At 55.7% G+C, this 14,588-nt stretch overlaps 1 protein-coding gene across 4 annotated transcripts; it reads right to left on the bottom strand.

Annotated features, from left to right (window-relative positions):
* Positions 1 to 111: 111 nt before the first annotated feature.
* ST6GALNAC4 (ST6 N-acetylgalactosaminide alpha-2,6-sialyltransferase 4) lies at positions 112 to 9,630 on the bottom strand. 4 transcript variants are annotated; one of them, XM_028161911.2, is made up of 7 exons: positions 9,473 to 9,497; positions 8,963 to 9,049; positions 8,782 to 8,879; positions 7,201 to 7,386; positions 3,649 to 4,061; positions 1,718 to 1,825; positions 112 to 815 (listed from the first exon to the last, which is right to left on the bottom strand). In XM_028161911.2, the coding sequence occupies exons 4-7, from the start codon at positions 7,366 to 7,368 to the stop codon at positions 626 to 628; spliced, it is 879 nt and encodes a 292-aa protein (XP_028017712.1). In that variant the 5' UTR covers positions 7,369 to 7,386; positions 8,782 to 8,879; positions 8,963 to 9,049; positions 9,473 to 9,497; the 3' UTR covers positions 112 to 625. The 4 variants fall into 4 exon arrangements, with proteins under 4 accessions (XP_028017712.1, XP_007194685.1, XP_057403905.1 ...); XM_007194623.2 differs by lacking the exon at positions 8,782 to 8,879 and having other exon boundaries at positions 9,473 to 9,611; XM_057547922.1 differs by lacking the exons at positions 8,782 to 8,879; positions 8,963 to 9,049 and having other exon boundaries at positions 9,473 to 9,630.
* Between the last annotated feature and the right edge of the window lie 4,958 nt (positions 9,631 to 14,588).

Below are 14,588 nucleotides of genomic sequence, written 5' to 3' on the forward strand. Positions count from 1 at the left end.
GCCAGAAGCCCAGCCGGCTGTAGGTCTGCCCTCAAGACGACAGGTCATGGCATTGTGGCGGCGAGAGGAGCCCCAATCCCCACCCCCAGACACGTGACAACAGCCAGGACAGGCTTTCAGAAAACATGTTTACCCATACACTCCAGAGGCGGCCCTGGCAGTCACAGTTCAAAGGCCCCTTCGCCCAACAAACCCCAAGCTCTGGGTTGCCCTGACCAGGGCGACCAGCCTGGGAAGTGTGGCACCAATGGCAGGTGGAGAGGGAGTGCAGAGAGGAAGGGCCAGGGCTGGTGCTCGGTTGAAATTCATGGTGCTGGTGAATGAGGCGCCACCAGCCCCCGGGAGCAAACGCCACCGGACAGACTCAGAGGTGGGATGAACCTGACTCAGATTACTCAGGGAGCAAGGGTAGGGAGGAGGGTGCAAAGGTCACCATGGCCCTCCTCTTCTCCCCCTAAGTCTGGAGGCCTGAGATGGCTCCAAGTGTCCCCAGGGTAGGGCAGGAAGGGAACTTCGGTCTGCTCGGCACATGATAGGAGGCAGGATCCATAAATTAAATGTTTTTGGTGGAGTGTGGTCAGAACAGAGGCCTGGTGAAGGCGTTGTGGCTGGCTGGGCGATGGGGCTACTGGGTCCTCCAGGACGGGTGGGCGAACACGATGGGCCTCTTCTTGGCCCAGCGGGAGAACACGGCCTTCTCAGTGATGAAGCGGTGAGCGCTGCGGGGTGCCCGCTCGTGTGCCAGGTACATCTGACACTCGTCCAGCCGGCCCTTCTCGAAGTAGTGGTAAGGCACTGAGGGGTGGCTCTCCTCCCTGTGGGTGGGGAACAGGGACGAGCGTGAGGCACCAGGACTCGCCCGCCTCCCGCCAGACCCTGCCACCTACCGGACCACCCCTCGCCAGGTACTACAGGCCACAGAGCCCCATGCTTGGTCCCAGGGGAGGCCAGAACAAAAGAGGAACAGGGCAGCCCCTGAGGATCCCAAAGGCCGGGGTTCAAGCCCTGGCTCTGCCTCTTGCAAGCTGGCTGACTCTAGGCCAAAGACGTACGCCGTGAGCTTCAATAACCCATCTGTAAAATGGAGATGGTGATTATCTACCTTCTCGGCTGAAACCACCGGTCAAAATATGCAAAGCGCCTGGTGCTGGGCTCTTGGGGAGGGACCCCTCATTCCCCGCAGCATGGAGCTGCCAGCCCTGCACACCCACCTACACACTGGCTGTCTGGCCAGGTGCCATGGCAGAGGGCACACGGGCTACTTCCATCTCACCCACGTGCTCAGCAAAGAAGTTCCAAAAAGAACAGAGGGTGAAGACGTGGGACCCTTTCAGTTCAGTTAATTATGTCAGTTATGATAACGTTGAACTATATAATATCACAAGTCAAAACTTAGGTGTAATAGATCACTGACACCATCAGCCCTGATGCTGTGGTAGGCACTTTGGTAGATTATTCTCTCTCTAAACCTTTCCATAACCTTCTGAGGAAAGTGTGATTATTTTCTCTCTTGGACATGAGAAAATAGAGGCTCTGGGAGGTGGCGGCCAGGCCCAAAGGCCACACAGGCAGAGCGGAGGCTGGTATCCAGCCTGTTCCAGAGGCCGGGCTCCTTCCCACCCTGGGCCTCGGCCACCCATCGGGAAGCCCACGCACCCTCCAGCATGGACAGGGCCCACGCATGGTGCCCTCCCGCCCAGCGCCTGGCTGGCCTGACCTGCAGTAGCTGTCGCTGACCATTCCATAGACCACGATCTCCTCACACAGCTCCAGGGCGAGAATCATGGTGAACCAGCCAGTGCTGAGAAAGGAGCCCGACTGCCTCCTGGCAGAGGGAGGGAAGCAGTCAGCCAGCCGCGACCCCCAACTCAACTGGGAGCAAGGCGGCCCCAGCCTCAGCTCTCTCAAGGCACAGCACTGGTTCCCCTTCCAGCCGAGGGCCTCTCACCTTGACGCCCACAGTGGGGCTCTGGGGGTGGCTGAGGACGGGGCAGCCCCAGCCCAAGGCCAGCAGTGGGCAACAGGTGGGGGTGGGGTGCAAAGCCGGGTCCGTTCAACTCTTCCCACCCACAGAGGACTTGAGCAAACCACCCCTCCCCCAGCGGTGGTGCGGCAGCCTTGATCACATCCTGTCCACAGCTAAGGGACCAAGCTTGGGGAGACAGCACGAGGCAGCAGAGCACCGTCGTTGAAAGTGGGGAAGAGCGTCGTCTGGAGTCAAATGGTCTTCCATTTGAATCTGCTCTGCAGCATCAGGTTTGCTCGTGAACTTCTCTGAGCCTCAGTGAGCCATCCGTGAAATGGGGATAATTATGGGTGGTTATGGAGAGGGAACACCATCAGCCTAGCTCCTCCCCCAGGCCCCAACACCCAACTCAGAGCAAGGAACTGTGTGGCCACCCCAGGCCTCGACTCTCTCAAAGCACCAGCACTGGTTACTCTCCCAGCCGAGGGCCACTCACCTCCACCTCTACCAAGGGGTTGTGGGGTGATTCAGTCATTCAAACTGAACACCTCCCAAGCCCTGTGCTGCCTTGAACCGGCCCCGCCCACTGCTAACATTCTCAAGAGAGGGGGCAGCTGGGAGAGAACTGCTGGGAAGACGAAGAAACAAAAGAATGGGATGAAGGATGTCAGGTAGCAGATGCTCCTTCATTTGGGGCCAACATGACCCTCCATCCACATCTGGAAGCAAAGAGTCATCCGTGGGAGGACCTGGGGGAAAGAACGGCACGTGCACAGGTCTGCAGGTGAGAGCAGCGTGGATGTCTGAGGAGGCCCAGACAGCCAGGGTGGCTGGAACAGGGTAAGCGAAGGAGGATGAGGTCACAGAGGCAGGCAGGGGCCAGATCACGCGGGGCTCACAGGCCAGGGGAGGGAGGAGGTGGGAGTCTGGACTTTACTCTCCCCGTGATGCGAAGCTGCTGTAGGGTGAGGGCGGGTGACTGATGGGATGAATTCCCTGGGGCAGTTGGAGCTCAGACTGCAGGGGGTGCGGCGAGAGCAGGGGGGATGGTGGCTTAGGTCAAGGTGGCACCCGTGGGCACGGGAGGAGATTCGAGAGCCCATCGTACGTGGCGGGTGATGAAACAAGGGGAGTCAAGCGCAAAGCCCAAGTGTTTGTCTGAAAAACTGGAGGCTGGCGGCCGTATTTTCTGAGCTGGGGAGGTGGCAGGGAGGAGCCCGTGTGTGGAGGAGGGGGCCACAGGAGTCGGCGTGCTCTTTTAGGCGTGTGGTAGAATGAGATCTTGAGGGCAGCGCCTGGTGCATGAAAAGGGCTGTTAGAACTGTCACTGTTGCTTTCCTTATCAGGAAGGGACGTCAGAGACCAGTTCAGGTCTCAGAGCACCCCCTCCAGAGAGAAGAGCTCCCACACCAGTGGGAGCAGGCCCACACCAGTCACCCCCGAACGCGTGCTGGCGAGGCCGAACGCCCCTCACCACCGTTTGGAATTCTTCATCTATATGATAACTCGAAGAATGACAGTCCTCTGATTCCCATCCCCCATCAGAGGGCAGGACCACGTCCGCCTGTATCACTGCTGAGCCCCGGCGCCTGACAGAGCAGACCCTCGATGGACCAGAGGCTGCTGGAGAAGGCAGGCCCCCAGCCGCCAGGGAGACCCCAGCAGGCAGGCCCCTGGCTCACCGGTTCTTGCCCGTCTCGTCCTGGAAGACCTGGTCGCAGTAGGCCATCATGCGCTCGGTGAAGGTGTACACCTGCAGGCCCGGGTACGTCCTGGTGAGCTGCAGCAGCACGCGGTAGGTACGGCCGCCCAGCGCCCGGTCCATGTGTCTCCCCTGGCCCCACACCACGTAGACGGTGTCGCGGGCCTGCTGGAAGTAGTGAGAGTAGTTCCGCAGCAGCAGCGGCACGCTGGTGTGGGAGATGACCCGCAGGGTGCTGCGCCGGCCCACGTCCGCCTCGAAGCCCACGGTGGGCGCCTGGTTCATGCGCAGCACACACTCAGCACCGTCAATCTTGGCACCCAGGCCCGAGCCCAGCATCTGGCCCGAGCTGGACACCACGGCACAGCTGCGGCACGGCTCTCGGACCAGCGGCTGCAGGGGGAGGGAGAGAGAAAGAAAGTCCTGGGGGGCTTCCCTGGTGGCTCAGTGGTTAAGAATCCGCCTGCCAATGCAGGGGACATGGGTTCGAGCCCTGGTCCAGGAAGATCCCACATGTCGCGGAGCAACTAAGCCCGTGTGCCACAACCACTGAGCCTGCGCTCTAGAACCCGCGAGTCACAACTACTGAAGCCCACACACCGAGAGCCCGTGCTCCGCAACAAGAGAAGCCCCCGCTCACTGCAACTAGAGAAAGCCTACTCGAAGCAATGAAGACCCAACACAGCCAAAAATAAATAAAATAAAATAAATTTATATTAAAAAAGAATGAAAACTAAAACAATTCTTTAAAAAAATAAAAAGAAAGTCCTGGGCACACAGCTTCCACCTGCCCAGCTCCCCCACCCAGGAACACCCCCTGACCACACTTGACATCTGCATCAGTAAGATGTATCAATAAAGGGATGTAAGTCCCTTTATCAACCCATTTTGCAGATGAGGAAACCGAGGCTGGGCAGCTGGAGTGACTTTCTCAAGGTCAGACCGATGACAAGTGGCAGAGCTAAGATTCTGCATTCAGGGAATCTTCGTGCTTCCTCATCAGCCACATTCCTGACCCTGGTCTCTATTGCTGAGGCCCTAAGAGGCCCTGCATTGCATTTCCTCATTAGGGTTACATAAGCAAATATTTATAAAGCACTCAGAGCAGTGCCTGGCACAGACTGGGTGTCAGGTATGTGTTTGTTAGGTAAATATGAACCTCAGCTCTTCGGAATCACTCTTAGGTCACTCCCTTCTCCGCCCCAGTCCCATTCTCATTGTCCCAGTTTATAAGTAAAAGCAGTCTTTAGTGCCCACGACAACATTGGGAACCTCTCGTTCTGAGCCTCAATCCTGGCTCTGCCCCTTCCTAGCTGTGTGGGCTTAGGCAAGTCACTTTGCCTCTCTGAGCCTCAATTCCCTCGTCTGTAAAATGGGGATGAAAATAGCATCTACTTGACCAGGTTGTAAGGAAGGATTCCATTGAAAATGCCTGGAGAGTGATCAGCACAGACCAAGGGCGCAATAAGGGTCCAACCCTCACCTCATTATCCCCCAAGAGGCGGAAGCTGAGCCAACAAGCCTGCAAACATTCACTGGGTGTCAGGGGTCAGGGCTCCCAGAAAATGACTTGCTGCCTACCCCAGGCCTCCATTCCCTCCTGGGGGAACACAGGTTTATGGAGGCGTGTAAAGGATATGGGAACATTAATTCTAGTCAATAAAAGACACAGTGTTGTAGCCCACTCAGGGACATTTTATGTCTGACATAATGTTGATTTAAGGGCTCGTAGCCCCATTTTCCATGCCCCAGCAATAAACAACAAGACTTCCTTATTCTGCCCTCAGTTTGAGCCTGACCTGACAACTGGGGTCTGGTCAGATCCAATGTCACCATCAGTCCCAGGAGGTGTTCTGCTTGTCCTACACAGGGTCTTTAAGACAATTAATACTTAATTTATAAACATCAGCCATTTTGACATCCCAAACTTAGATTTCGTGCTCTGTTAACAAACTTGGGGGACTTCCCTGGTGGTGCAGTGGTTATGAATCCACCTGCCAATGCAGGAGACACAGGTTCAATCCCTGGTCTGGGAAGATCCCATGTGCCACGGAGCAACTAAGCCCGTGAGCCACAACTACTGAGCCTGCACTCTAGGGCCCGCAAGCCACAACTACAGAGCCCACGTGCTGCAACTACTGAAGCCCACCCGCCTAGAGCCCGTGCTCTGCAACAAAAGAAGCCACTGCAATGAGAAGCCCACACACCGCAACGAAGAGTAGACCCCAATCGCTGCAACTAGAGAAAGCCCGCGCGCAGCAACAAAGACCCAACGCAGCCAAAAATAAATAAAAAACAAACAAACAACAACAAAAAAAAATTCAGAGGATCTGGCCACCCTGGGCCCACGTCACCATGAGCTCTGAGCATCTGAAATGAACATTGGCCGTGACCACGGAGCTGGGACAGCGTCCACCCAGCCCACCTTGCCATTTGTCCCACCTGGCCAAACCTGTATGGCACTTGAGTTTGTCCCCCCGACCCCAGCTGTTTTTGCATCTTGATCAAAGATTTACACAGCACCCGTTCTAAACACTGTCCATGAATCATCCAGTTGGACGTGCACAGCAACCCTACTGAGGTAGGAACTGTAATGACAGCCTTTTACAGATAAGGCAACTGTGACTCAGAGGGATGAAGGCCTGAAATAGGTCTCCTCCAAGCCAGGGTCCCTGAGCACGCCTCCCTCTGACCAACACTCAGAGAGCTGTCAAACTCCGAACTGGGAGCTTCCTGCACCAGGTGTCATTGGGGGATGCCTTTGAGAAACATACCAGATGGGGCCGCTGAAATCAGGGTGAAGGGGATAAAGTACTCCAAACCTCGCCCAGCAGAGCAAGCATGGGGAGGTGCGTGCCGTGGGGTAGGGGCCTCAGCTGCCTTGTCACCCCCGGGCCCCACTGTCCCTGTCTCTCCCAGAGGGAGAGCTCTGGGGCTGATATGACTTTTATCTGTGTCATCTGTATCCCCAGCAGCAATCAGCACAAGGCAGGGCACATCCAAGGCACCAAATACACACTTGCTGAACAAACGGATTGTGCGTAGACAGGTAAATCTAAAGACACACGCATCACCGTGATGTGATGATGTCTGGCTCCCCTCGCTGGACTGGGACTTCCGGGTGGCCACCCTGTCTGACTCACCTTTTTTTATCCCCAGCACCCAGCTGAGAGCAGCCAGGCAATTATTTGTTGAATTAAAAAAAAAAAAAAGACATTTGGGAATTCCCTGATGGTCCAATGGTTAGAACTCGGCACATTCACTGCCATGGCCCGCGTTCAATCCCTGGTCGGGGAACTAAGATCCTGCAAGCTGCACGGTGCGGCCAAAAAAAAAAAAAAACAGACATCTCCTCTTAGAACTTGAGGCTCAGAGAGGTAAAGTGACAGGTCAGCTTGTGAGCAGAGGAGCCAAGCCCAGGGTCCAGGCTGGTCTGACATGAGCCCATTTCTCTCACAATCCCCAGAGAGTTGGGGGGCACCCTGGTAGCCTCGGCCGGGCCTGCCCCCCACATGTTGCCCAGCCAACTCACCTTGCCATCTGGCACGCTGCTGTAGCCACTGAAGTGCTGGGGCCCTGGCACAGTGGGCCTGGGGTTGATAGAGAGGTGGGAGTCCAGGCAGGAGGCCAGGCAGAAGGGCAGGCACGCCCAGCAGCACAGCAGGATGTAGACAGCGGAAAAGCCCAAGGAGCACAGCATGACGAGTAGGAGCCGACCCTGGGGGAGACAGTTGTCATGGGGTGGGAGTGGGGGTCGCTGGGACTCCTAGAAGCTTTTGCAGGGGTGCTGTACCCCAGCCTCATGGGTCCAAACCCCAGCTCAGTAGTTCCCAGAACATCAGCAGAGGCCACCATCTCTGTTAACCAGGCCTTCCTCTGGGCTGCCAGGCTCAGAGCACATGACCCTGAGATAAGCCCTATTATTATTCCTATATTCTAGATAAGGGAACCCATCTGGGGTGAAATGGGTAGCTCAAGTCCACACAGTAAGAAAGTAGCAGGGTGGGTCCTCAAAACCAGAAACGGTGCTCTTAACCAGAAGCTGAGGTGTACTGTGCAGCCTTGGGTATAACTCTCCACCTCTCTGGGCCTGCTTCCTCTTTGAAATAGATAATGCCCGAAGCATGAACTTACTGTGAGGACAGTGGCCAAAGCACTACCATGAAGCGCTGTGCACATGAGGACAGGAGAGTGGCCCATCAGAAGGGTAACCAGCCCCCTTCAGACCCTGGGTTGAGGCTGCCTGCATACCCATAGCCCATCCCCTCCCCCAGCTGACTCAGTGGCCATTCCCCTAGCTGATGATCGTGATTTGGGTCAGCAGACCGGATGAGTAAAGGGATGGTAGAAAGGGATGTGAGGGGAGCATCATTCAACGAACGGCTTCAATAACTGAAAGCTGCAGCCCAGAGGCTCCCGCCTCCAGAAACCACGTGCCAAAGGCCATCTGAACCAGGAAGCCCTCCTGGCCCACTGCCCGGCGGGCAGACTTAATGAGTACCCCCCACCAAGCCTTCAAGGTGGGGTTGCCTAGTGGGGGACACAACCCAGGCCTGCCATTGTGCGCTGCGCCACCTTGGTCACCACCTGTGTCTCTCTGGGTGCTAACTCTCCCCCAGCCTGCCCAAGGCACAGGTCCCTCTACCACCCCTCAGAAACCACTGAGCAGCTGGCTGGGGCTCTGTGAAAATCAGAGGTGAAAAAGCAGCCCCACCAGCTCCCCCAGGCATATCCTGCCAGAGGCCCTCGCTTTTCTGCTCATAAGCCACTTCAGCTTCTAAAAATAAATCTCTGTGTGGCCAGCTGTGCGGAGGAGGGGGCTCAGCCCCGAAGCCTCAGGCTGTGCCTGGCACCTGGTCCCCTGCCCACAAGGGACCCAGAGACCTTGATTCAGGCAGCCGTGGCTGACTTCCCACAACATCCAAGGCTCTCACCAGGGGCTCATGAATAAAATCAAGAGCAGCTAAACTGAACTTTCACAACATATCCCACTCCCAGGTAGACAGATGCCTCACCTGGGTGACCCTGGATGCTCACAGGAGGTAGTACTATTATCTCCATTCTACAAGGAAGAGGGGCAAGGCCCTGAAACCAGAGATGGAATGCCACTTGCCTGGGGCCACACAGCCTGCCAGATCAGGGCTGGCCTTTGAGGCCAGTCTGGCCTTCTCCTCAGCTCAGGAGCAGTGGAGTCAGAAGTGACGGTCAGCCCTGGGGTGGGAGAGGCTACTGAGGCTGCTGTGCCAGAAGCCACCTCCAAGTCCCCTGTGAGCCTTCCTCCTTCCGCCACTTACCGGAGCCTTCATGCCGTCACTGCCACTCAGCAGCCGGGGGGCTGCTGCCTCCAGGGATCACGCTGGGAAGGGATGGGAGCCGGGGACCTGCCAAGACCCAGACACTCAGAGCTGGGTCCCAGGCCTCTGAGGAAACTGCCCAGGGAAACTGAGGCAGGGGAGGGTACAGGCCGGGGTCAGGGCAGATGGCTTCTGGGAATCAAACGCCTTAAAGTCCCCAAACACGGGAAAGCACTGTCCCCATCCTAAAGGAGCTGGAATCAGTGACCCTTGGGAAACCTCCAGCCAACCCAGTCCCCATTGCACAGATGGGGAAGGAGAGGCAGACAAGAGGAGCCCTCGGCTCAAGGTCACCCCTCGACTCTGGGTCGGACAGAATCAGGAGCCTGGAGCCTCGACTCCCATCCCATCCCTCCTACCTCACTAATGGAGAGGCCTGGGGCGGGACAGCACGAGTGATTTCCACCCCACTCCCAGATTCCACCACCCCTCACCCTGCCGGGCGCTAACCTGGAGGGCAGGTTGGGACGCGCCGGCTGCTCCCGATCCGCAGCTCCGAGCTCCATGACCCGCGAGCCGGACGAGCCGGGCAGGAAGCCGGAGCCCCGGGGCGGAGGCGGCGCCGTCGCCGCAGCTTCTGGAAGCTGGAAACTGAAAGGGCGGTCGCTGCCGGCGGCAGGGGCGGGGTTTGCCAGGACGGGGAGGAGACAGGCGCGCTGGGGGGAGGGCTGAACGGCGGTGGCGGGGCTTACGAGCGCGGCTTGCGCGGCGTGAGTGGGAAGTACGCGGCTGGCAGTGGCGGAGAGGCCTCCGGGGCTGGGGGCCGGGCCTCGGCAGCTGGGGGCGGAGTCTGAGCTGCAGTGTCTCCCGTTTGCTGTCCTCCCGCACGTCTCCCAAGCTCCTGCCGGAGGTGGGTTGGGCGGTCCGCCTAGGAAAGGGCTAGAGGGTGTCGGAGCCAAAGTGCCGTGGCTCCCTTGTCGTCCGGACTGGAATTTCTCCATTTATGAAGTCGGGCGGCGGGGGGCGGGGAGGGGAGCGGTGCGGGACGGTAATTAAGCGGGGTTTTAGGCTCAGGCAGCCCCGGGTTTCAAGCTTGGTAGGGTTGCCAGATTTAGCAAGTAAAATACAAGATGCCCACTTATACTGGAATTTCAGCAACAACCAATAATTATATTAGAAATCTGAAATTCCAGTGTCATTGGGCGTCCTGTATTTTCTCTGGCAACCTTACCTGGACTATCTCGGGTGAGTTCACCTGAGCCTCAGTTTTTCTCCTGTGTGGAGTAGGGGTGATGATAGCACCTACCTGATGATAGCATCTCCCAGTGAGATGGTGCAGAGGCATCTTGTGGCAGAGCCAAGATTCAAACCCTGGGCAGTTACTGCAGAGCCAGGACTCTGACCACCTACTTTCACCTCCCAAACACCCCCGTTTTGCTGCAAGATCCAGCGGTAAGACCAGGTTAGAATCACAGGACTGGGGATATACAGCACATAACCATGGGACTTCCCTGGTGGTCCAGTGGTTAAGAATCGGTCTTGCAATGCAGGGGATGCCAGATCGATCCCTGGTCAGGGAACTGAGATCCCACATGCTGCAGAACAACTAAGCCCATGCCACAACTAGTGAGCCTGGGTACTCTAGAGCCCGCGCACCGCAACTAAGACCTGATACAGCAAATAAATAAATAAATATTTTAAAAAAAACAAAAAAACAAAAACCATAACCAGTATTCAATTTATGAGTCACTTGGTTTATTGCACACAACACAGGTTAGTGGGGAAAATAGGAAAGGGGGTAACAAACAACAAGGAGGAGACTGGGAAGGTCACATCTCAGCACGAGCGAGCGGCGGGCTTTGGTCTAGCTGAACCAGAATCTCATGACAAATGTGAGTGGGAAGTCGCCTTCCGCTCCAACAGAGCATCCGTCTGGAACAGCTCGCAGCAGCGCCGAGTCCTCCAGCAAAGAGCCTTCAAGTTGCTCAGTCTTGTAGTCTCATTTTAAAGGATCTGCCTGTAAGGTGTAACAGTTATGCCCCAAAGAATCTTGTCTCTATCAGTCTCTGTGCCAGTAGAGTCTTCCCGAGGAACCAAACAAATTCCTTACCTAAAGCAAAACTACTGGGACTTCCCTGGTGGTCCAGTGGTTAATACTCCACGCTCCCAATGCAGGGACCCCGGGTTCGATCCCTGGTCAGGGAACTAGATCCTGCATGCCGCTGCACGTGGCAACGAAGATCCCACATGCCGAAACTAAGACCCAGCGCAGCCAAATAAATAAAGCAACACTGTTAATTTTTTTTTTTTGGCTACGCCAGGCGGCATGTGGGATCTTAGTTCCCAACCAGGGATGGAAGCCATGCCCCCTGCAGTGGAAGTGCAGAGTCTTAACCGCTGGACCGCCAGGGAAGTCCCTAAAGCAACACTATTAATTTATGACACTCAGACACTTGCAGTCCTGTACTGGACAGTTCACAACAACTAATATGGAAGTTCACATTGGCCACTGTGACTCCATCTTGAATTACTGAGCTTAAATCCTATGAGTTTCACACAAGATGAGGAAGAATCATGGTACAAAAGAAGTCACACTATAACACCCCCCTTCTCAAAGTGTCCTCCAATTCGAAGCCAACTCAGTGTAGGGCCCCTACAGGTGCTGAAATGTGTCCCATTCGAAGGCTCACCTGGGGTCCCTTGGGGATTCAAAGTCAAGTGCTTTCCGGGGCCAGATAGGATCGAAGGGGCAAAAGGAGGCAATAGGGAGAGGTGGGCCTGGGGTGAAGTGGAGAGCATACTTCCCATCTAAACTGTTTTTCTTTTTTACAAAATGCTTCATGAGCACTGAAAGAAAGCTCATCTTACCACACGCATCCCCTTCTGCAGGGCCCTGGCCTGGGAACCAGCCTGGGCTCTGGCTCTGGTCCCATTTCAAACTCCATTTTCCTTTTTCTAAGAGGTTCTGGTGTGGGCACAACAGCAGGGTATCTGTGTTGGGTATCTGCACCCAGATCAGCAGCTTTCCAGGGCTAGCACTCCATATGCAAAGCCAAATTCCCCCAAGCTGGTGATCTAGGCCTCCATGCCTCTCCCCATCCTGCTGGGGGCTGCTGTTGAAGCAGCCCTGCCCCCGGGGCCTCCGTTGAGCACAAGCCTTCCTTGTTTCCCCCACTCCAGCCTGAGCACACCTCAGTTCAGTCTCTCTCTGTGGCCCCAACCCCAAGGGGAAAATGGTGAGATGTTCCCTATGGATTCATTGATCACCCACAATGGCTGGTGATGATTCCTTCCCCAGAGAGGCAAATCCTTCCTTGCTAAGGCCACATGGAGACATGGTCAAGTTCTTGTCTTGACAAGCCCAGACATGCCCAAATGTCCTGGGCTCCTAGAGTAGATGAGGATCATACATCCACAGTGGAACTGACACTGGGAAGTCCCACAGCCTCAGATGAAGCTCTTCAATTTGGCTTTGACAAAAGTCCTCTCCTTACTCTTCTTCATAGAATAAGGAGGCCCTCCTGCTTCCTTCTTAATCACCGTCCACCCACCCTGGCCGCCGTTCCAATCTCCAGTTGCATTGAGCTCATTCCTACTTCAGGACTTTTGCACTTGCTATATCCTCTACCTGGACTTCTTTATTCAGATGGCCAGCTCTTGTCATTCAGCTCAAATATCACCTCCTCAGAAAGGCCCTTGCCAACTTTTCTATCCAACACCGCACCACCATCCCTCTTGTCCCAACATGATTTATTTTTTTCATAGTACTTGTCACACTCCGAAATCATGCTGTGTATTAACTGGTTTTCTTGTTTATGGTCCATCTGCCCACCAGCTTCTAAGCTCCACGTGGGCAGTCAGGCCAGTCATGTTCTTAGGGCATTTCCGACACCGGCACAGTGCTCGGCTCACACTCAGTGCTAGAGAATGTCTGTTGAATGAGCCAGTTAGAAGAGCCAGGAGTCCTGGGCCTCGTGAGACCTTGGACAAACCACTTCCTTTCCAGCCGCAGGCCCTGCCTCAGCCCATTGCCAGAGATCCAAAGTGGGTAGGGGCTGAGCCATCCCCATCTCTGAGCGTAGGGCTCGGGCCCTGACTCAGCCCTGTCGGATCCAGACCCCAGGGAAATGTAGGGCCAAACCCCAGTTTCCTGCTGTGCTGCCCTTCCACCACAGAGTCTCCACGACCCACCCACCTCCTTAGTGATGACCTTAATGCACTCTATGTCTCAGCTTCCTGTTGAGCCAGAACAAGAAATGCTCTGTGGCTTGTGCCAGCTCAGAAAGGTAGAGTAATCACCCAGAGTCACCCAGACAGCTAGGGGTGGTGTCAATTATATATATGTATATATATTCCAGGAACCCGCACTCCAGCCCTGCAGCATAAGATTTCCCTTTCCTCTCCCTTCCCCCACCAGCCATTTTTCCTCCTTTTCTCTCAAGGCCAATGGAATGGCAGTGGTGGGTGTAACTGAGTGAATTTCCCAACGTCTGGAGTCAGTCCAGGGATCAGCCATTGGCCCACAAAGCCCCCCACACCATCACACTGTCCCCCCAGCCCTGAACTCCAACCACAGTGTCATGTTTTTCTCTCTAGTGCCAGGCTCTCTCTTACTCCAGATCTTTGTTGTGTCCTTGGCTTGGGACCCTCCCAGAGCTGCATCTGATTCTTCTGGTCTCAGTGAAGGGGTTAGAGCACACCCACCCATCAAATAATTAGGTAGAGGCTCCTTCCCTGAGCTCCACGGCCCCATGTTCCTTCACAAGGCTTTGTCACACAGGTTGCTTTTGTCACTGTCCCCCTCCGACTGTGAGTTCTGTGGCGGTGGAATCTATGCATCTTGCTCCACCCCACGTCCCCATTTCCCAGCAGAGGGCCTGTCACATAGCAGGTACTCAATAAATATTTAATGAGTTAAATGTTTCCATTTTAACGATTAGACCACTGAGGCACAGAAAGGTTTAGCACCTTGTCCTGATCACTCAGCCAGGCCCAGAGAAGCTCTAGAGGGAAGGGCCACTTGGGCATGGTCGGATTGGACTGGGGTCAAAGGCAGAGTTGGAGTTTCCTGGAGGAGGGAGAAGGAAAGATCAGAGGCTATGCAGGCAATTTTCTTCTCTGCTCCCAGTGATGTCTGTGTGTCCAGGTCCCTCCGTCTGACCACCAACCCCTGGTCCCATTTCACAGATGATAAAAGTGACTCCCAGAGGAGGGCAGAGCTTACTCAAGATCAATAGTGGGCCGCAGTCTAATATTTCCCAGATCTGAAGCCCCCCCACTCCCCCACCTCCTCCCACCTGCATCCTAGAGGAGCAGGAGTGAGGGGGGCCACCCCAGAGGGAGGCCAGGGGGCCCTGCTTGAGCCAGGGTGGGGGGTTGGGAGGCGCGGGTTCTTGGGCTGGCCTTGCCACTTACCCATGCATAAGCCCCTTAAAGTCTTTGGGCCTCAGTTTCCCCATCTGGACGACAAGGGGGCTGGGCTTGGTGGCTTCAGCCTCCCCCTTTCCCCAATGAGGACAGGGCTGCGGGAGCTGGTGAGTAAGAATATAGGCTCCTGAGTCCAAAAGGCATAGTTGAGTCCTGGTTCCAGCATTTATTGCTGAATGATCTTGCTCAGTCCCTTCAC

The sequence above is a fragment of the Balaenoptera acutorostrata genome, chromosome 6, assembly GCF_949987535.1.
Source record: "Balaenoptera acutorostrata chromosome 6, mBalAcu1.1, whole genome shotgun sequence".
Taxonomy (NCBI): Eukaryota; Metazoa; Chordata; class Mammalia; order Artiodactyla; family Balaenopteridae; genus Balaenoptera; species Balaenoptera acutorostrata.

Bases quoted from the DNA above. Each gene is read 5' to 3' on its own strand.
- ST6GALNAC4 (XM_007194623.2), bottom strand. The intron at 4,062-7,200 runs GTGAGTTGGCTG...CTCCCCCTGCAG, and splicing joins GCAGCGTGCCAGATGGCAAG to CCGCTGGTCCGAGAGCCGTG. The intron at 816-1,717 runs GTCAGGCCAGCC...CCCCACCCACAG, and splicing joins GTCAGCGACAGCTACTGCAG to GGAGGAGAGCCACCCCTCAG.